Below are 22,610 nucleotides of genomic sequence, written 5' to 3'. Positions count from 1 at the left end.
AAACATAGCAAAAAACGTCAAAATTTTACTGACGCGTATTAGAAAATTCACATGACTACCCTAGCCCCTTAAATAGTTTTGTACTTTGTTTATTGAACAAAGAAAAGCAACTCCATCTATGAGAGGGTTGAACAAGCAATCCGAGGGTCGCTACCCTTTGACCTATTCTGTGTAACAACTCCCCGATTGTATCGAACGATTAATACGGTCCTGACTATTTCTTCTACTATCTGAAAAATTGGGAGTCGAAATTGAAAAGTGAAAACGATCAGAATTTCGCTACCATCTCTTGACTAAGGAAACAAGTAATGCAAAGTGAGTGCGCAGGCGTGCACGTGCATCGACGTCAAAACTGTCCAGGTCCAGGGGGTGAGAAGCAGGGAACGAAGCGCGTGGATCGAAAGGTCGAGCGGAGGAGCGATAACTCGAGAAACATTAAATTCGCGTTCAGTCGTTGGCACGAAACAAGAGGCGCGACACCGTCCTCTCTCGAGGCCCGCTCGAGAGCCGAGTCGTGGTGAATAGATCCTTCGAACTCGAGAATCGAAAGGACGACGCCCGACGAGGCTGTTGCTCTGGTTACGTACACGCGTACGTGTCTGGTGCATACGAGCCGCGAGCGCAGAAAACCGGTAATAACGCGTGGTGGGGTGGATTATAGATAGGGTGGGAGAGGAACAGGTGAGAGAATCCGCTGGTGCCAACGGCCGTAAGGAATGTTGAATCCGAAGGATACGGAGATCATGTCCGAGGAAACGAAAGACGTCGCCGAGCAGAGAATCGACATCGAGAAGCCGTACTGGGATCAGAGCACTTATGGGGGTAGGGCGCTCCATTTTCTCCGCGTGACCAACCCTTTGAACGTCTTCGCCACTAAACAGCAGCTGGATCACGCGCAAGATGTTATCACCAAGTACAGGTAGTTAATAATGTACGATTATCACTAACATTTCATTCCGCGTGTAGACGTATGTTAATACGCGGCAATTATCACAGAATTATCGCCGCGATGTTTACATTGATGCAGGAAGGGGGATAGTCTGGAGCAATTGGGAATCACGGAAAAAGAACTGTGGAGATGCAAGTATTTGTACGACAGTGCGTACCACCCGGACACGGGCGAGAAAATGCTGTTAATAGGCCGCATGAGTGCCCAGGTTCCAATGAACATGACGATCACTGGCTGCATGATGACGTTTTATCAGTACGTACGCAAGGCACTTTGACAACAAATTTGAAACGAGACTAGTTTATCGCGATAAACGCGATCTTTAGACCTTTCACCCCGCCTAGATTCAAACTTTAAATTAAGAGATTGCTCGTCATACGTACGTAAGCATAATCGCATCAAATCCACGCGTTAAAGTAGTTATCACTTAAATGAACACTATTCGAGATAATCACGAAACTTTCCTTAAGAAAAAAAGGCACAATCTTCGAGATAGGAAGAAAAGATGAGAAATGACTAGCACGATAATTTTCAGGTCAACGTCACACGTGGTGTTCTGGCAATGGGTGAATCAGTCGTTCAACGCGATAGTCAATTACACGAACCGCAGCGGTTCGAATCCGATCCCTTTGGGCACGCTTTTAGCGAGCTACGTCGGGGCAACGGGCGGTGCTGTGGCAACAGCCCTGACTTTGAATCGAGTTTTTCGAAAAGCTCCACGGTTGGTGGGTCGACTGGTACCATTCGCGGCGGTGGCCGCCGCCAATTGTGTCAACATTCCCCTTATGAGGAGCTCCGAGCTCAGAAATGGCATCGAACTGCAATCGGAAGATGGGAGGAAGATGGGTCACAGTAAAGTCGCCGCGAAAGAAGCCATCACCGCTGTCACAATATCCCGAATTCTTATGGCTTCGCCCAGTATGAGTACGTGTTTTGAAATTGAATTTAATGTACGAATATTATGTGAAAAATTGATTGCTATTTCTTTTTCAGTATTGTCACCCATTATAATGAACTACATAGACCGAAAACGATGGCTATGTAACGCGAGATGGGCCGTAGTGCCCGTGCAAGTTTTAATTTGCGGAGTATGTCTAACGTTTGCTACTCCGCTCTGTTGCGCGCTGTTCGTGCAACGGGTACCGATTCTGGTAGAACGCTTAGAGCGCGAAGCGAAATTCCAGATACACTCGAAAGATCCTTCTCTCGAGACAGTTTACTATAATAAAGGCCTGTGAAGAAGGGAACTCTGTTTCTGTCGCGCAAGTACCGCGGAAGAGACTTATTATCGCGATGCTTTTTGCAAGCCGAATTACGACCCTACCATGAAAGATTCTTTTCAAATCGAGGGGCAAAGTACAGCATATCCGACCATTTTGTTGATTGATTCAGTGTAAGATTACCAAAGCCAAAGGCTTCCAACCAAGGACAAGGGCAAGAAACGAAGACAATAAAATAATGTAAAGAATTATTATTATCATTATTATTATTATTAGTTTATTTCGTTTATTCAATTAAACTGTTCAAGAGTTTAAATTGTTTCAACGTTTAATTCAACTTCGACGAATTTAACTCTAACACTATGGGGCTTACGCTTTTATCGATTCCTGTCCCAACTTTCTGCACAGGTGGCAGGGGTCGTATTTTTCGGCCGTGACGACCACCCTTCCTCTGCCACAGTCCGCTCCTCGGACGATTTCCTAGCTCCCTCCATTTCTGCGTGTTAGGAATAGGCGTCGACGCGTGCTGCGGGTTCGACAATTTGCCGACGGTTGCCATGCAGGTCTCGTGCAGACTGAATTCTCTCTTGCTCGGCATCTTGACGATCACACGATCCGGGCCATCCCGCCTCATTATCACGCCGCAGGTTCCAGCAGCGTGAATCAAACAGCCTCCTGTGTTCGGATACTTTTCCACGCAGTGAACTGACGTTCCTCTGGGCAACGCGCCGAGCGGATAAGCGTCGCCTTCGAAAACTCTCACGGGATTCTTTGGGATACCTTGATGGGTGCGGATTATATCGCCAATTTTCATATTTTCTGTAGCGAGGATATACCGCAGCTGGTCGCCGCTTCCAATCAACGCGACGTGAGCCGTCCTACATCCATCCTTGAATATTTGCAATACTCTGTCTTCCCTAGGAGGGACGTCGAGGTCGGTTGGCCCCTCTCTCAACCATTGGATCCAATGATACTTATGCTTGACTCCACCACCGATTCCCTGAACTACTACCCTTCCTGTTTTTGTAATAGCAACGAAGAAATTACATAACTAATCAATCGTGTACGTCAATTGAACTTGCCGCAATTTTCTATCGACATGTGGCCATACTAACAACTGCAAACACTATGCGATCCGAACCGAGCTACGAGTGCTATTTAATTCATTTTGACACGACTCCAAGAAAAACGTTTCACCAGAAAATGAATGAAATATAAAGAATGAAAGAACTTAATGTAAATTTAACGAACCTGTGACAGGGTCCCTGCCTCCTAAGTTAGTAACCTCCAAAGGCTCGATCGTGTACTCATCTTTGAAGTGAACGATCCTCCGGAAACTCTTTCCCTGCAGCCCGGGTTCCGGAACTTTGACCAATTTCCATTTGTTTCGTATTTGTTGCGTCTGACACGACACCGAGGCGATTTTACAACAAGACTCGACGACTTGTTTGGCAAATACGCGACTAATCAACGACATGGCAGACGTCGTAATTGGACGGACAGCAACGCACGTACCATCTTCGTTTTGAATCCAACGAGCATCGCTAGATGGCATTGTCAGTACTGCTCGCTATTTTCGACTCGAAACATCGCAGTACGTGTGTGCGTGTGATTTGGTTTAATCGGTGCGTGACTATTAGAGATCTAATTCTGAATTAATTTTGTATTTAAAGTGAATATGTTCAGCGTTTCATCGAACGATATTTAGAGACACTTGAAAGGAACCGAATCGTGTTAGTGTTATTTCGCGGGCGATGATCTACACGTGTATCTATGCAGCTCGCGGCTGCAATAACAAGCCTCGGAAAGATGCGCATTTTGTCAACAGTAAAGTGGGAACGCAATTAGTCGGCGATTACAAAATGGATCCGAGTGGAACAAACACTGGAGAGCGAAAAATAGGGCGCGCCGTATTCATCAGGTATGTGCGTTACCGGGAACCATTATATTTATACGAAAGATAAAACACCGTTATCGGAAATCAATAAATGATTTTCCGTGCTGACGAGCAATGCACCGTATCGTTTCATGCTAAATTTTCGCCGGTGCATAAATATAAAATGCATTATCGCCGGCGCACGTTAAATCTCTCCCCTACACGGGGAAAAAAGGTGCGAGTGACCAGCCGTTAAATAACGATTGGTATTTAAAACACGGGAAAAAGCACGGGCGTACGACGATCCGCGGTTCTCATTTTTATTGTCGAAACACTTCTTGAAATTCCCAACGATTCCTCCCAATCTGCCAAGTTAAACAGTCGATGTAAAGGCAATAATATAAATACCGTTCGATCGAATTCTCCCGATGTTAGGCGATTTTTCATAGTAACTAATAGTCATTAAACGGTCGCATAAAGGGACCACGCGGAATAGTTCGCGAAGTCTCGAATAAGGAAAATCGGATGGAGGAAACGGCGCGACGAGGATAATATCAAACTAAAACAGTGAAAGGAAGAGGAAGAGCGAATAAGGGAGGACGGAGGGAACGCTTAATTGGCCTGGGGTAATTATTTTATTAAGTGAGAAGATGGCGGATGGAATGCTAAGAGAGAGAGGACGCCGATGCGGTCTGCCGGGTAGGCCGTCGATGCGAGGTGGTGCTCGAAGGGTGGAGCGAGCAGTGGCGGCGGCAGCAGCGGCGGCGGTCGCGGTAGGTGACGGTGTGGAGAGCGTTTAAAATACCTACGTACACCGCGGATGTGAATACCTCGGACGCCAGTTTCATCGTGTATACGCGAAAGCGGCCGCAATTTCCCGGTCCCGCGTGTACGTGTGTACGCGCGTCTATCTCGGCTCGCGTTGTACAAGCGGCTCTCCTTCATCGTCGCCCGTACCTAAGTACCTGCATACACTCGCCGATACAACGCCGGAAGTGCGGCGGGAATGATGGCGGGGGCAGGGGGAGTTCGAAGACGTACGGAGAAAGAGGGTAGAACACGCGAGTAGGTGTATAGGAACGAGGTAGAACGAAGAGTAAGGGTGGGTCGAAGGAGGGAAACGGTGCCGGTGCTTGCGCGCGCGTTCGACGTTTCTCTGTTGGTCGCGAAGGAGGAACATCTATTACCCGGTACATGGCCAGGAGGAGGAAGGGTATCGAATCGTCGAGGGAGGGGTGCGGGCAAGAGTAGTCGAGCGGCAAATTGTCCGCCATCTTACCCACCTTATACCTTATCTCACACCCTCACCGTAACCACCCTTAACCCCCTTCCTCCGCGGTCTCCTCCTCCAGTCGGTTCTTCTCATCCCGCACACACGGTTCTCTCCGTGTTCGCCCTCTGCCCCTTCGCTCCCTTCCAGGCAACCTCCATCTTCTTCCTCGCTTCCTCTCGGCCTGCTCGTTCTCCCGCCTCGAAAGCTTTAGATTACCTACCCCTTATAAGCGCTCGTGTTGCCCATTTATTACTACGACTCTCGCGACTACCACGAAACCGAGACCGCCACCTACTTCCTTGCCCCGTTCTCCTTTCTTTTCACCTTCCTTTTTCACCCCGGGTCTCGTTCCTTTCCTCGTCGTTCTCGCCTCCCAACGAAACCACCCCCGCCATCCCGCTCTGTCGGTCGTTAGTTTATTTCTTCGTTTCTCGCGTCATGCGTCACACCGCCGCCGCGATACCTCGTTACGTTCAACGTTGACGCCGCACTTGTGCCCCGTTGCACGTAGATACCTGTACGTGTAGGTCGTTGCTAGGTGTATATACGTACACGGTGGAAAGTCGAGTAACGCGATTAGTCCAAGCTGCGGGAAAACGGCTCGCGCGTCGCCGCGACGTCCGCTCCGGGATACGTGCCAGGGATATTTAAACTTCGGGTCCAGATTTCCCGTCCCGGTTTTCTCTTTGCCCGATGGACGTTCTAAACAGGCTCGGAGGATCAAACGCGAATACTACGTTTAAACAGGCGTCACCCTCCTTTTAAGAGAGGAAAGTTTATCGGGTCGCGGAGGATACTTCTCAATATTCGTCACGCGAGGAAACTTTTCGGGTGGTAGAAAAAAAGAGCCCGGAGGTGAGTTGCGAAAAAAACAAGGAGCCGGTGGAAAGGAACGCGGATGGTTTCGGTCGATGAAACGTTTCCGCGGGGACGAGTTGCGGATAAACTGCGAGCCGTGGAAAAAAAAAGAGCTGCCATTGGGACGAAGAGAGGAAAGCAAACAGTGGGAAAATAAAAGAAAAAGAAGAGAGCCGGCGTCATAGAGAGAAAAGGGGTAGGGGGTTGGAAAGTGCGACGCGGAGATGGCATCGGCGAGCGTCGTAAAGTTTTGCAGCCGACCGCGGAACAGAGACGAGAGAGGGAAGAGCGAAGGAACACCGAACCGGGAGAGAAGGAACGCGATAAAGAGAGAACCACCGTTGACGGGTGGTTGCCTCGGACCTGTTCTCGTCCGTTTCCTCTCAATCCGGGGAAGAGCTCGGTAGGACCTAGAGACGAGCCAGCAGAATCGAGTTTGATCAAGTGGGATGAATAAAGGAGTACGTATACACGCGGGAGGAGATGAGAAGAGAATCGACGGTGGATCCGAGGAGCGCGGAGAATGGGAGGAAGAAATGGAGGGGGGGGGTTGCTCGCATCGTACCGATGGTGGCACGAATCGGCGAAAGAAAGACGGGAAAGGGGGAGAAAGAACAGCGGTAGGATGAGAGAGGATTGCCACGAGGAGGTGAGGAGTCAGGAGGATGCGGTCGAAGGAGGGTGCAAATAATAACAATAATCATATTTCCCGGCAACATGGCCGCTGAAAGAGGGTGGCCGCGCAGCCTGGGACGCGTAGGAGGGTAGCGAGGGTAGGGGCGAGCCAGCCAGGCAGCCAGGGAGGGTTATCATAATATTACAAACCACCGCCGCAGGGATGTATCTATACAACCCCTCGCCCTCATCGTTCAGCGTTCCTCCTCCCATGCCTCGCGCTCTTTCTCCGTCTTTCTCCCTCGCTCCGTCCTGTCATCCTCCTCCCGTGAACGTATCTTGCCGATCTCCTCGCGCTCTCCCTACCGGATATACACGCGGGCCAGCTAAGTCCCTGTGCGCACGATTCGCGCGAATCGTCGTACCCGGCAATTGTGGCGTTATATACCCTTACACCTCCCCGTTTTGGCTGCGCCAACTCGTTCTCCACCACCACACGTTGCTACGTCGTTCTCTGAATACGATCCCGTAGAAAATGTACATCCGCGACATGATCAGGCTTTAGTTTCCACGCCCAACGATAGCTCTCGTTCGCCAGAGATATTCGCTCGACGAAACACGTCCACAGCCACGCCGGTTTCGAAACCACCCTACCTCCGCCGCCCCTTCGGGGTATCCGCTATAGAACCGCGGAAGCGTTCCAGAAAAATAATTACCTATAAATCCGTCGACGACGAATTCGACGCTTTTCATCGGCTCGAGCGTACCTGCTTTTTTGTACGTCGCGCCGACAATTGTTCCCAGCGCGAACTCCTCGCGACGATTGTCTACGATATCGAATTACGAATATTTTTCTGTCCAACGCGTAGAACAACCGCGGAACCCATCCGTTTATTTCGCTATTCAGGATACGTCCGGTGGTATACGAACAGACTTGTTCGATTGCTCGGTTCTCGATTCGTCGCGTGGTCCTCGAAGGAGGAAAAATAACGCAGCATGCGACGCAGTCTGCGGTGGATAGTCTGTCTGCGGAAGTGCCGGTCGAGTTAATTTCATCCAGATGTTCAACGAGAAAGAGAGAGAGAGAGAGAGAGAGAGAGAGAGAGAGAGAGTGGGAGCGCGACTCGGAACGGTTCGTTGACTTTTCCGCGCGAACCATCGGCCCCTAATGGTTTCCTAGATGTTCTCGTCGACGAATCTCTCCGAGGAGAATACGGCCGTGAACGAAAAGCGCGGCAGGCCCGTGTCACCGTGTCGGATTATTTCGCTCGTAAGCTGGCTGCGCGGCAACCGGTAACGAGGGCAACGGCGGCGGCGGCGGCGGCGGCGGTAGCGGATGCGGAGAAACTTCCGAGCGGAAAACTAGGTGTTACGAAGTAATTTTGTCCCGCCGTACGTGCATCGGGGCTGCGCGCTCATTCAGCGATAATTATGTCATTTACCGACTACGACGACGCTCGACTGCGCCGCGTTATGGAAATTACGAGTCTCCCGTGCTTCAACATTATTCTAATTATTGTATTATGAACATTCCCGTCTCAAATTGCGAAAGTAACGCCCTATTTATACCGCGCGACGTAAATCGGCAACGGAACGATATTCAAGTCTTTGTAAAAATCTCGTTTAAAAATATTGGTCGCGGAGCTACGATTAATTTCTTATTCGCTGACCGGGCAGATAATTAATTTACAGGAATGTCAGTCGTTCACTCGAGCCTGTCGGATTAGTATATCGAATGCATTCGAGTCGACGCTCAACTTGGCGTTAAGGAGATTAAGGGGTCGGTGTCTGGAAAAGGTGTCTCTGTCCGAGCGGGGAGAAACCGAGCACCGGGGAAATCGCGCACACGTGAAATTGGTAAAAGCCTGTCGGGTTGGCTACCGAAAGAGGATCCTCGTCGCGGCGACCCGTCGAAGACGACAAACGACGCGCGACGGTAGAAAAAGCAAGACGTATCCGCTGGCGTCTCTCGGCTGCAGCAGAGCCGCGGTCTCTTGAAGTCTCCTAGAACGGTACGGAACGGAACGGAAACGAAAGAGGAGGTCGGAGTCGCGAAGGGGGTTACGTCGAGACCGAGGATCGGCCCCCCCGGGTAAGAGCGGCGAGAGATCGGAGGAGGCGCAAAGGGGGAAAGGAAGCACTTAAAGAATTATCCGAACTCGCAGGAGGGATGGGATTCCTCGCAAGCACGTGCAGCCTTTCCCAGGCCAACACCTAATACCTACTAATACCGTGCCGTGTATCTATCTACCCTTTTACCGCTCTGACGCGAGTCCTACGAGGCCAGGACTACGGAAAGAGTAAGTAGGGTCGTGTTTATAAGTGGATACCTACGTAGTGGCGGGCTGCGGAGCAACCCCGGCGACCAAAAGGTCGATCCGGATCTTCTAATCCCGAACCGTTCGAGATTCGGGGGTGGCTGGGTGGATACACCTTCGATGTCGCGGTCGGCCCGTAGGCTCGCGACCGATAAGTAATACTTTTCTATGTTCCTGACTTCGTCCCCTGCGTCGCGCCGGTCGAGAGATCGTTCGCCTACATTCAAGATTCATCGAGCGAGCTTCCTTCTTCCTCGCTTCAACGATAATCCGTTATGCAAAGTAGATCCTTCAGTTGTCCACGGGTCTCCTATTTATCAGACGTTACTCCGATTCGTTTGCATTTCGTTTAAGTAGATTCTCGAGCGTTAGAAAACGATCTGCTTGCGAGATCTTCTAGGAACCCCTTAATTTCCTCGTTTCTGCAGTGCTCGAAAAAAGAGCCCGGGGATGAGATGCGATCTCGGATTGGAACACATGTCGCCAAAGTCTTTCTGGAAATCCCTGGCGGCGGCAGACTGCTGGTCTGGGCCCCGTCGAAATTCGTCGGCCGGCTAATTGTCTGGTTTTTCGTCCGGAGAGAATTTCTTCTCGTTTCGGTCTCCGGGCGAAGACCGAGCGTAGGCACACCGAACGGGAGAAGAGGGACGAGCGGCGCACGTGTTGCCGTTGCCAACGCATTCTCCGACAAATTGACTTCAGACCTCGCCGCGGTCCACGGCGATCCCTCTCCACCCTCCGTCACCTAACCGTGTTGCTCGACGACATCGTTGGTACCCTCTGAAAACGATCCTCTCCGCTCGTCTCCTCTCCCGGCACGACCCACACCGACGCTTCCCGTGCGACGACGCCTTTATTATTAGCCGCGGCGCAGCTAGTTAACCGAGTTAGTTAAGTGAGAATTATTATTTAGCTGTCCCGCTCGGCCTCCCTCGTCCTCGTCCTCGGTCTCGCCCTCGCCTTCTCCTTACTCTCCTCGTCTTCGACTGAATGGAAAACCAGAACTGAATAGCCGTACAGTGGAAACGAGTATCAGGGAACCGCGTCCCATTCGTCGACGCGCGACGCGCGTCTCTGCGCCGGTTGTCGTCGCCGCTACGTCTTCACCGCTCCGCGTCTTATTTGTCCAGGAGGATCGAGGTGTCGAGCACTTTACGATTTCCGACTACTTTTCCCTGCCATTTCTTTCGTTGACTCGGTTGCTCGAAGAATCAGCTGCTCCTCGCGTGTTGTCGCGCCACGAGGGGGAATATTTAAGGGTATTTAGGGACAGAATCGTTTCGTGAGAGAAGAGAACGAGAACCGACCATCGGTTTTGATAGGCTGTCCGGGGATTAATGTAGTGGCAATGAACATACTCGAAGCTTGTCGGACGGATTTTAATTGCTGGAGTAAATATTTCACGCTTCTGTTTGCGATACCTAATTCGTTAGACAAGTCGAGCCCGGATCGTTACCGAATGGTCGCTTCGAAAATTAGAGAGTATTATAATTCGAATTAACTTCTGCAGTCTCTAAATTAGACTGTACCGTTTCACCCCCCTCGCTCATTGACACGCGGGTAAGTGCCTGCTCCTAAATCGCTCTTAAATCATCATCCCCTAGTGCATCTACTACTTAACAGATCAGCTGAGAGTTTCTCACAGCTCGCTGGCCTCCCTTCTCGACCATGTTATTTCCAATCTCTTTCTCCAATCACGTCTCAGGATCAAAAAATCAAACGGACACGAATCGTAGAACGATCATCGGGCTGCTATTCTTTAAACGAGGGGTCGCTCGTAACTCCGTTTCGATGGATGACTCGATCGATCTATCCTGATCTTCCTACTATACCTCCGTCTCAGAGAATCCGAGAGAATTCTAGAAACCGTGGACCAGACTGGAGGTCGAGGGCGCGGAGGGAGAGAAAATCGCAACGGGAAACAGTCGATGCTGATATCTATGTACGAGTGTACGGTACGTCGTAACGATTACCCGATCTGTATAGAAAGGTCTCCTTCTGCTCGAGTTCGTCGAGTCCAAGGGTCAGGATACCGACGAGCCGGTTCCTAGATATTTTGCGCTCGCAGGAATCGTTCCTCGGCGACGCTACGAGATAGGACCTACTACCTCTTAATTAGCTCTTAAGCGAAAGGCAATTTGTACGCGGATATAAGCCGTAGTACAAACTTCTCTCTGGTGCCGGTGTTTTAAGCGTTTACGTAAAGTTTGAATCGCGACCGCAGCAGCTACTCTCGAGGAAGATCGTTAACCGCAGCTGGAGCAGAACCTGTAACCTCCCGATTCGGATACGAGGGAAATTACTGTTCTTCTTTCGTGTCGCAATTGTTTATAATAGAAAATAATTGGGTAACGAAGGGCAAATAGAAATGAAGACCGGAGAGGAGTTGAAAATCAATCGTTTCAATAAGTGTCTAGGATCTCTCTCGAACGTCCAATAGTTGGAGGGAAACTGCGTTGCACGGTTCAATCGTGATCGATTAAAAAATATTGGAGCACCCGCGGATAAGAGGAAAAATCTGCAGCGAGTAAAATCGGACGAGCGAAAAAGTGAACAGATAAATTACCGGGCGAGATTGCGTGGAATGAAAACAGGCAATAAAGATATCGGGGCCGGTGAAAAGGGGGATGATACCGCGGCGGCGGCGGCGGCGGCGGCTGTGGCCCGGCCGAATCGAGCTACACCGCGGGGGAAGGAGTTTTCGCATTCATACGAAACGTCGTTGCGATAAAAAAATTCGTGCTCTGGGTAGGTTTCCTCGCCAGGCGCGATGATGCGAATAGAGGCGAGCCCGTAGAGCGAGCCTCATATCGTATTAATAGGCAATCCGGACAGCCGAGGGGTGTCATAAACTCAAACCCCTAATACTCGCCTAAACTACCTCGGTTAAATAATGGAATCCCTATTCCCACCCGCTCACGGTCGTTTCCGCGCCCGTCCCCCCTCGCCGTTCCCCGCGTTTGTCTCTCTCGCTCGCTTTTCCTCTCTGGCTTCTATGCGCGGTATTCCCTCGTTCCTCACCTACTACGGAAACTACCAGCGGCTTTGTATTTCTCATTGCGGCCTCCATCGCGGCGCCGCAACGAGAATATCCGTTGCGCCAACGACAGAACATCGTCGAGCAAGTTGCCAATACCCGATTATTCGCGACAACCCTTGATATCTCTAAACATCTTCACTGACTAGAAACCGTTCTTCAAACTTAGATACGTAAATATTAATTCCTCAGCTTTGAAAAGCCCATCCGAATTATTCAGATGGAGCATTGACTCAGATTAGTCATGCATCGCAACGACGCTAGAACGACAGTAACTGGCAATGGGGCTTGTAATTAGAAAACGAGGCGAAAAATTACTGGACCGATCCCCGTGACGAATCCGACGGACGATCAACGTTCCGACTGTCTTTTACGCATCCGATATACACCCTACTTAAGGCCTGACAACGGTCTGCGCGTTAACAAACACGCCCAGGGAATTTATAACGTATTAGCGAGCAATTTCGAGCACACCGCATTAGGTTCCGCTCGTCCCTATCGAGGAAACAACCCCCGCGCGGTTTCCACCGCCGCTCGCCCTTCCATCTTCCCCCATTCTCGGCGAGTCGATCGCCGATCGTTTTCTAATTTGCCGTGCAAACACTCGGCACCGCAGCCGAATAGGTTAGTCGGGGCCACAATCGCGGAAGAGAGGCTCGGCCGCGACGGAAAAGGGAGTTGCGCGCCCGCAGAGAGCAACGATGAAAGAGAAAGGGACTAAGTGTGTACCAGCACCCCCCGCCGTCCCCCTTCCGTCCGCCTCCACCGTCTCACCCGGCCGCGTACCCCTCGGTTCTCCCTCATTTGCACGCATCTGTGCGAGCGATACTCTATTAGCGGCGCGTGTGCGTGCCATAATGTAACTCAGTGCGTTTGTATACGCGTGACGAGTAAACGATCGCGGTGCCCTCGGCTCGGGATAGATAGTGTGTGCCCTACGCAGCCATGGGCCTCTCTCTCCAACGGCGTGTACGCGACGCGCCGACGAACGGCCCGGTAGAACGAGTCGACGACGACGACGACGACGACGACGACGACGACGACGACGACGACGACGACGACGACGACGACGACGACGACGACGACGACGACGACGACGACGACGACGACGACGACGACGACGACGTCGTCGACGACTGGATGGGTTGGATGTGTACGCGGGAACGGTGCAGGCCCCAGCGCACCCGGGGTAACAGAAGGCAGATCTCTCCCGGGAGACCCGACGCTTGTTTGCGCTGCTTATCATCAGTTCCTATTAATATTAAACCGCATTCAACGAACGAAGCCCGCCCCACGGCGGTCGCCCGATGTGTACATAGGTATATACGCAAACGTACATACATACATACGTACCCACACGCACGCGTTCGAGTTTCCGTGTATATTAAACGCGGGTTGCGCACCCCCGTCGATTCTACCGTAACCGCTTGGTGCATGAAAATGCGAGTACACCTTCGTGAATCTCTGCGTCCATGGAGTGTGTAGGTGTAGAGTAGCGATTACTCTGCCACGAAGGTACTGCGCTGGATAGCGCAGTGCTGTCCACGCACCGTGTAACAAACGATCCATCGCGAGGGTGAGCATGGAGCCGGTGCGCAACTGTTTCAGGAAGAGTGTGAGAGAAAGAGAGGGAGAGAGGGTTCTCCTCTCGTGCTCAATTTTCACCCTTTGTTTAATCGTCGACCTAGGAGTCGATTACATTAATTTAATACCCACGCACGCGTGCGCAACGCCGTCCCTCACGGCCCGTTCCGAAAAGGGGCGGCTGTCTTACAATTAGTCGGCTCGAATCAGGGGACGAAACTATTGTTGGCTGGAAGCGGTTTCTGGTCGCGTGGCCGATCACAGGGCACCTGCGATTTCTGCCGAACGAGCATCTACCCCCTCGTAACTCGTCGTTGCCCGCCACGCGAGTTTATCGACGACGGAATTAAACTTCGTCGAATGCCCGACGAGTTCTCGGGCTGTTTTTAAAAATAACGCTCCAGAAACAGAGCACGGAGACACTCCGTGTAGTGCGCGTGGGCGTAGAAATTTATCTTTCGATGATCGACAGCAACCGTGATCGGTTTCACAATTTATATGGGTACATTTCAGGCGGACCACTTTTACGAGCAATATCTAGCGAACAACGTTTTTCAATTCCGCTAAATTCCCTCCCGTCCTCTCGCTCGATCGACTCGACCGATTTACCGCAGTTTGATGCCAATTTCCGGTACAGGAAATTAATTTTTATCAATTATCACGGGGACGACGGAAGAATACCTGTAGCGCGGAAAAGGCTAGGCTGCTGTTTCTGAAATAAAACGAGCGACTGATCGAATCCCCGGTTGGTAACACGTAATAGAAGCCGAAAGGGTCGGATGCGTCTCGCTCGCCGAGAACCGTGGGCGGAACTGCGATCGCTTACAGGCCAAAGGACGATTCAATTAGAATCGACCAGAGCAATCCTGTAACGTGGACCAACTGGTCCCGTTGACCGTCCTCTCTTCGTCTCTCTAACCGTACCCGTTCTCTCCAATCAGATTCTCTGTGTTTAGAACTTTGCCAGAGTTCTTTCATGACGAAGGCATTCTATATAATTTCATAGATATAAATTATTGCAACTTGTTAAAACAAGTATCTGTGCCACCGGTTAATAATCGAGGAAACTCACGAACAATTTTACGTTTCCAACGATCATTCGTTGTTTATAGTTTCACGAAGAATTTAGCAATTTCGTATCCCTAAGCCTTAAACGTTTCGATGCGTACAGATTACCGTGTAAAAGCGCGTAAAATCGACGATTCGACCCCCGGCGGTTGGCGATGACCCGAGCAGTAAAAATCCCCCTGACGTTTAACGGAACCGGACCGGCTCGTGAATAAAAATCATCGCAACGTAAAGCTTTCCAGAGGCTCGTATTTCTATCATCCTACAATTGGAACTCTCTATCGCCGGAATACCTTGGGTCGTTGACGAAAAAATGAGCCGAGTTTTATCGGCTGCTGTTCGTTTCGTTCGCGACACGGCTACATCTGACGGTGGTTTATTTGGTGCAGAAAGGAGGGCCACCGAGCAGTCATTAACGTTATTATCCGACGGATTGTTTGTTCGAGTCTCTGAGCTTTATATAGATGCGCTAGGTTGCGAGTACATATGGTGGTATTAATCACGTTGCCCGTGTTAGCCGCCTCCAGAGAAGATTGCTTCATTTTTTAGCCGAATCGTGTTCCTTTAATCTAAACCAACACGAAAATATGACGTTCCTCGTCAAGAGAGACGCTTAATCATTTCACCAATTCGAATACCACTTCCTATCTTAGTTTATACCAGAAGATTATTCGAATCGTCTTGAAAAGCTTGAAACGGTTCCGATCTTCCCTGCACGACTCCAGGCAGTCAATGCATCGATCACTGTCAAAAAAATCACGCCGCCACGGTCGCGGAATTTCCAGGAGTCCTCGACTCGGAAGAAAAACGAGAGGAATACACGGGAGTGTCGGGAATTTCTGCTCGATCGGTTTCACCGTAGCCCCGTCCATCCGTCCGTCCGTCCGTCTCCTTACTGGCCGTTCTCCGCGGCTGCACGCGTACGGATGGGGTGACATCTCATTAGGGAGACAAATTGCTTCACCTCTCGACTCTCTCTCTATATAACAACCCTCTTTCTCCGCGACGCACCAACCGAGCGAGAGAGAAAAGAACTACGTACCGCTATAAATAGACGTACCGGCCACCTTTCCAGCGACACGGTGCGTGGAATGCGTCCAGAACGTGCGAAACGCGTGCACAATTCCATAAGTACTCGATGTATGCCTACATCGTCGTTCCTCAAAAGGTTTTGTACTTAGCATTCGAGCGTGTTTCATCTCGCGTTTGGTTGTGCACGCACATGGAATTGGAATAGCCGAGCGAAGAAAGGGACCAAGTGGAAATCGCGAAAGGGCGAAGAGGAACCGAGAAGAATGAGAGGAGCGGCAGTGAGGAAGCGAGGGGCAGAAGCGGCTGCGGCTGCGGCTGGTAGCCGGCGGCGGCGTGGAAATGTATTAGGGCTCGCATAGCTAAACTAATTGGTTAAATCTGTTGGGCCGCATAACTGGGAGGCTAATTGGGTGATTTCCTGACAAATTATATCCACCCCGACGAATACGCCTACTCGGTAGCGGGACCGTTTGTCACTTGACACTTTGAAGAGGCGAACGTCCAACGTTTTCGGGGAGGAGGAACGTGCACGGGGCTCGTGGACGAGAACGGGGCGGCGAGGGGGCTGCCAGGGGTGGCGCAGCGCTACTAAGACGGGATCGTCCGAGTTTATTCGCGGCTCGGACGAAGCGACGCGGGCTCGTGAAAATCGCTCGTTTACATTGGCCGCGCACGTTCTCGTCCTCCTCCGCGCCGCGCTTCGCGAAATTATTTTTACTAACGAGCCGCGATAGGCCGCGGCCGTAAGTTTCGCGCGAAATTGCCACCGACCGCGGCCCGCGTCGTTAATACGCGTACAGTCGTTAAGAATTCAGACGCTCCGGGCGTCGCGACGGAACCTCAGAGACGCGCGAACGAATTGCAAGTTACGAGACATCCGCGGCCTTTGTGCGACTCGTCGCGAGCCTTTTTCCGTCGCCAACCGCGACGACTTTCTCTCTGCCCGCGTGTCATCTTCGCTTTCTCTGCCGAATTAAAATCAGAATCGAGGACTTTGAGGCCGGGCAGAGCGACGTGCCGACGTTTAAGAACCCCGGCCGAAATTGTACTCTAATCTTGACGCGGCGATCAGTCAAAAACAAATTTCCTGCTCATTAAAATAGGCACTGTTGCCAGAACATTACGGAATAATACCGTTTGTATCAATGTTAGATAACAACAAGTTCAAAATTGCCTAAATGAATGTGATTTATTTTAGGGAAACGTATAAACCGGTGCCAAGTTGCGTGCGCGCCAACGAATTATCTCTATCACACGTTTCCTACTCGCGTTCACGGCGCACAGTGGTTCGAAACTGCCTTTTGGTGGAAAAAATTCGGTAACGTCAATGCGTATGATTGGAATTTGACAAAAGTTGGTATTCCTAAGTTTTTAAGGTCGTTAATTTCATATGTGAAGTAAGAATTCAGTGATTTGCATTGGGGTAACGAGAAATTAAAAAATACTTCGTTTGCAATGATACATTCGAAGGATCGATGAAAATTAGAAAGAAAATGCTGTCAATGTGAAAACCGCAGGTTTACGCAGCTAAAACCAATTTGGATATAAACTTTAAAGTGTTCTACAATATTTGGAGTAGATTTTACCTGGACGCAAATTGTCGCAAAAAATTTACGCTCTAATTCAACTTTATTTCAATCACTAAAAATGACGTGCTTTCAAATTGTATTGTAGGGATATAAATGAAGTTTCCGTTTTACTATATTTATGTTATAAGTAATTTATTAAGAGCATAATACAATTCCAATAATATTGCATTTTTATTAAAATTTTCAGATAGTTCTCGTGGTCGTCTTCGTTCGTAGACGCATTTCTAAGTAAAAATCGTAGGCTTCCTACTTCTTAACTTTCATACCATAACATTCCAACAAGTAATCGATATTTATAAAAAAAAATTTATACATTTTGGGTCTTCAGACATTCTACTATGAAAGTGTAATGAAGAACTCTAAAAACTTATTACTTGAAGAATGATTTTTTTCCTCTGCTGATCCACTGTGCGGCGGCGTTCGGTCACGCGTTTCAAAGAAGCGAGATCTACGCGGTGAATCGCGTACCTGTATAGTATATTGCTACGTCTGTTTGACGTACTCGCGCGCATATAATTCCGACGCGAGGCGCGGAGGATCGAGGTGTAATTCGCAGCTAATGGCACACCGCCCGGAAATTCATAGCTGTCAGCCTGTTTAACCACGCGCCGTCCCGCTCCCGTAGAGATCGCGAGGCTCGCGTGCGAGCGAGGTTCGTTGGCTCCCTCACCGTGCCGCGCTGCACCGGGGCGTACCGGTTCTTCGCGAGGAACGCGCGCAAAGTGGCCGGTTGATCGAGTGCCGTTCGAATTTTGGCCACGATTCCCTGCTTAATAGCTCGTATTATCGGCTCGATTCGCCACACGACAGAATATTTATGCCGCACCTGAGACGAGCGCGAATTATAACGATGTTAAATCGTTAGTAATTATAATTATAATAGTATTATATTGCAATAGACGTGGAATGAAAAAGGCGCTATTCCGTGGATGCAAATAAATAAATGAAGCTGTGGCATCGACGATTCTTCCGGCACGATTACAGCTGAACGCGGTCGATTGGTCGCGATTCGCGGACCGAACCGGAGATTCGATCGGAAGAGATCGTAAAGACACGGTCTCCGAGCCGTTTAGTGGATCGGATCGCAGTTAGGGAACGCAAAGGAGGGAATCTTTTAATTTGACGCGCCATAAAGCACGCCTAGCCGGTTTCCATGGGATCACCCGGACTCTCGCCGATGGTGTGACAGTTGGTACCTACATTGTATATGATATGGTGCGGCGGAGCCCCATGGGAGGTCATGGGTGACACCGTAGCGTGTCGTATCGCTGCAATAATAACGCGTAAGCGATACGACTCGTCTCCCCCAAACGCGGCTAATACGATATATTATATATGTACCGGCGACCCTTTTAACAGCCGTTTCGTTTCACCGTCCCGGGGCACGTGGGCGTCGTCCTCATCCTCTTTCGCGAGACACAGCGCCACGTAATCACCTCCTTTGGGTCCTATTCACGCTTACGTCCGCACGAAATCGTCTTGCTTGCTGAATGCTTGCTCCTGCGATCGCGTCCAACTCATCTTCGAGCTGCGTCGTCATTAGCACATTAAGTGCTACGTCAGACTGACTGACGGTGACTGACGATATACATTTAAAAAATTATATCCTATTAATAAATTTTAACTAATATGGAGATCGTACAAGAATCTACCTAAATATTACTAATACCTATACACTTCTTCTACTGACATTGCCACTTTTAAGGGTGAAGAATAAGTTAAACTGCACTGAAACACAACTGACTAATGAGGAAGCATTTCTAAAAGAATACAGATTACAGATTACAATAATCATTGCAATAGCTTACAGAGTCTACGGTCCGAATTTATAGTCGTTTCTCAAGACTAGTTCACTGTCCGTCGCTTGGCTTCGCGTTCAAACTTACCCGCTTAGGTCAACGAGAAATCGAGACAGATAAAAAAAAAAAATACAATATCTCGAAAGGGACATGAGAATTTAATCGATAATACCCTGTTTCATCTCGTAAATCTCTTATGAATGTAAAATTTGAACGAGCCGATTCTTGTGTAAGCGCGTTCCGCATTGAGCTGTAGCCAGCGTACGGGCCGTAGGAATAATCGGCTGAAAACGAGCTTTATTGAACAAAGGGGGGTTTAGTAATTAACATCAATCGATGTTCAATAGACTATAGGAAATGTTAATTGCGAATCGGTAATCGGCAACAATTAACGTTTGCGCGATTACGCATTAAAAGTCAGCGCATTGTTCCGAGTGATTGTGAGCCGGCGCAAAACGATCTTGCGGAGGTAAGCGTGGCCGACGAGTGCATTAAAAACGTTCGCGCTGTGAAAAGCTTCTCTGCCGGCACCTTCCCGCTCCTACTACTCTCTTCTCTTTTCCCACTTGTCCCGGCGCGACCGTGCCCTACCAAAAGAAACACGAAACGTCAACCAAGAGCCGTGCTTCTAATTAAGAGGATAATTACCTCGTGGAAAAAGTTTCATCGGAAATAGAGCAGCCCGCGGGTCTCTTATCGTTAGCGCTGGATACTTAGTTGTCGCTAAGGTTACTGAAGTATAACGATCGTACATCATCCTGTTCGCCGTGGACCTAATTTCCGCTCGTGTCACGCGTAATTTCATCTACTTTTTCCGAGTCTCTGATTATATGGGTAAACAATCAATCAGTGGCCACCGAAATTAATCAAACCGTGCGATCGTACATTCTCAATCAACAATCGTTTCGAGGAAACGAATTCATTTATATTTCAGTTTATATCGTTTTGCAGAAAATAGATAAGGCGTAGACTGGGTATCATTCGTAAATGTCAAAGTCAATTTTCCTAGAAATCGTAGCGCTAATGACAAATTGGAAAATATTAATTTTACTGCATCAAAGAACAGTATAAAGGAGCTTCTAGGATCAAAAAATAAAAGATCCGGTGTAGTGCGTCAGGTCGGTTATGCTCGCGTCAGTAAATCGAATCAATTAACATGCCGGTTAACGAGGCGTCGGACAAGTCAACCGTGGCTGCGTTCATGAAGCGCAAGCCAGGCCACCGGCCCTCCTTATCGGAGAGGGCGCGCGCCATTGCATCGATACACCCGAAAAATGAAAGCGAATCCGGATAAACGAACCCGGCGAAGATCAACGCGGACAGCTCGAGGAATATTTCAGTCATGCGTCACGGAGTTAAGGAGAGGGCGTGCTGGTCGCATTGATTTAGTAGAGGAGAACAGGACGTTGAGAGGGATGGAGAGCGGGCCGAGGCGGGCGGAGGTGGAGGAGGAGGAGGAAAGGGAAGGACACACAGGTAGAGAGAAAGGGAGTCGTAGAATCCCAAAGCCACGTAATCGGAATAGTCGATTCCGTTCCCGGTTGCCTCTCCGCTGTTCCTCCTACCGAATCCGTCCTCCGGTTCCTCCCTTCGCCTCCCAGAAGGCCAGCGTCTCCCTTTTCCGACACCCCCTTGGTCGCGTGGATACGTGGTCGAACCACCGCGAGGATACCGTATAATTATCGGATGCCAGGTAACTCGAACCGGCTCTCGGCCGGTTTTAATTGGCCAATTATCGTGGCGCGAATAGAGGTGGTGCCGCGTCGGTCCAGATAGGCGTGAAACTTTTGGGGTGGCCGACGCACAACGACCGACAACGACAACACAGCGCGACTTTTCTCTCTGACGAGTATCTTTTAGCATCGTTCGTCCTGCCAGGGGCTAGCCAACGCTCGCACGTAGGGAAGATCGAGGCTCGCAGTTTTCGTTTTAACCTGTGTGCACGTCCGCCGATATAGGCGGCCGTGTACGTGTCCGGAACGGGATAGCGTGGTGTGCAAGTATGCGTGTACACGGGAACGAACCGTGGATCGGGATCAGAATCGGGAGCATGAACGGGCGCAAATTGGTCACGGCTGGTCTGTTCGATCTCCGTTTCAAGCTACCCCCCTACGATCCCGTCCTCCTCGCCGTCTCTCGTTCTATCTATACCTATTTACGTCTTTCTCTGGCCACTCGACCCCCGGCATCGCCTCGCCTTTCGCCTATCGATCTGTCCTCCTCTAGCACCCATGCGTCCCGTGCTCTTCCACCTTCGCCCCGACGCCCGTGCCCCTTTCCAAGCTCCTCCTTTTGCCGGTCTAACCATCTATCTATCCAGCTAGCTTGTTCCTCGACTCGTGCATCGTTTCGGAACTATTAGGAATCGCTCGCCTAAACCCACATCGCTTTACCGGGTAGGCTAATCCGCTGGTGCGCTCGCTACTGCTCACCTGCGACCTCGCCACCCCTTCACGAACCTGTCCCATGCTTAACAACCCGCTCTCTCTCTCTGTTCCCTTAACCCGTGATCCATCAAAAAAATCGAACGAGTTTCAGTCTCACGCCTAACAGGATTTCTATACGATGCACGGCTCTCGTCGCGGTGGCCGATTACTCTTTGTGCATCCCTTCGTTTGCCCGAAGGAGGCTCTTCTCGTGGAAAATACATATTCGAACCGAGCAACCCGCGAGCACGTGTGGAAAGAGCGACGCGACGTCCGTCCGGGCGAGCGAGCGCGCGGCTACATTGTCGACGTAAATTTTTAATTAAGCTTTGGTGGCTGGTTGCAAATTGAGCCGTAGCCGGCGAGCCGACATTCAATGCAGTAAATGCACTGTGCATACCGTACGTGTCATTTACGAATTAAATTAATTTGTTAGTTCTTATGCGGTGACCGAGCCGGGGCCAGGCAGAAATAAATTTACGATAATGCTCATTAGCCGAGCGCCGAGCGAAAATTAGCCCCGACGAACTACCACCTACCCCTGGCAAAGCCCTTGCTCTCGCCGTTTTCGATCCCGATATGTCCAAAAACAATTATACCGCATGGTCAAACCTATCAGGGTGGCTCATCTAAAGGCCACTTAAATAACTGCTCTGTTTTTTGTTACGAAAAAGTTGTTTTCCTTCTAATTTCGATATTTAACGAGTTACGTATGATTATTTGGCATTTTATTAATGTTGACAAAATCCGACCATCCCAGCGTCGAAACGGCGAACTTTTGGCAAGAAATTTCATTTTTCCTTAATTACTCCTAAACCGTTGCATCTACGGGAAAATTGTATATAACCTTTCTTGTAGAGGACGACGAGATCTATAATTTCCATGTAAAAATTTTTCGCTAGCATTAATATTTAACGAGTTATTGACGAAAAACGAAAAAACAGTTTTTTGCAAATTACTCGTTAA

The 22,610-nt window shown here is 49.8% G+C and overlaps 2 protein-coding genes across 2 annotated transcripts; one reads left to right on the top strand and one right to left on the bottom strand.

Annotated features, from left to right (window-relative positions):
* The first annotated feature begins 352 nt into the window (after positions 1 to 352).
* Sfxn1-3 (Sideroflexin-1-3) lies at positions 353 to 2,420 on the top strand. The gene is made up of 4 exons (XM_018035998.2): positions 353 to 919; positions 1,028 to 1,204; positions 1,485 to 1,873; positions 1,943 to 2,420. The coding sequence occupies exons 1-4, from the start codon at positions 717 to 719 to the stop codon at positions 2,185 to 2,187; spliced, it is 1,014 nt and encodes a 337-aa protein (XP_017891487.1). The 5' UTR covers positions 353 to 716; the 3' UTR covers positions 2,188 to 2,420.
* On the bottom strand, positions 2,421 to 3,739 carry mRpL2 (mitochondrial ribosomal protein L2). Its single transcript, XM_018035962.2, has 2 exons — positions 3,421 to 3,739; positions 2,421 to 3,186 (listed from the first exon to the last, which is right to left on the bottom strand). Exons 1-2 carry the CDS (start codon positions 3,722 to 3,724, stop codon positions 2,498 to 2,500), a joined length of 993 nt encoding a protein of 330 aa, XP_017891451.1. The 5' UTR covers positions 3,725 to 3,739; the 3' UTR covers positions 2,421 to 2,497.
* Positions 3,740 to 22,610: the final 18,871 nt, after the last annotated feature.

The sequence above is a fragment of the Ceratina calcarata genome, unplaced genomic scaffold, assembly GCF_001652005.2.
Source record: "Ceratina calcarata isolate Rehan_Ccalc_2016 unplaced genomic scaffold, ASM165200v1 scaffold97.2, whole genome shotgun sequence".
Taxonomy (NCBI): Eukaryota; Metazoa; Arthropoda; class Insecta; order Hymenoptera; family Apidae; genus Ceratina; species Ceratina calcarata.
The sequence above is the reverse complement of the archived record's forward strand: the minus strand, read 5'-3'. Positions and strand labels throughout refer to the sequence as shown.

Excerpts from the sequence above, each read along its gene's own strand:
- Sfxn1-3 (XM_018035998.2), top strand. The coding sequence starts at position 717 with ATGTTGAATCCGAAGGATACGGAGATCATGTCCGAGGAAACGAAAGAC. Across the intron at positions 920-1,027 it reads GATGTTATCACCAAGTACAG|GAAGGGGGATAGTCTGGAGC; the intron begins GTAGTTAATAAT and ends ACATTGATGCAG. Across the intron at positions 1,874-1,942 it reads TATGGCTTCGCCCAGTATGA|TATTGTCACCCATTATAATG; the intron begins GTACGTGTTTTG and ends TTTCTTTTTCAG.
- mRpL2 (XM_018035962.2), bottom strand. The coding sequence starts at position 3,724 with ATGCCATCTAGCGATGCTCGTTGGATTCAAAACGAAGATGGTACGTGC. Across the intron at positions 3,187-3,420 it reads AGGCAGGGACCCTGTCACAG|GAAGGGTAGTAGTTCAGGGA; the intron begins GTTCGTTAAATT and ends TTACAAAAACAG.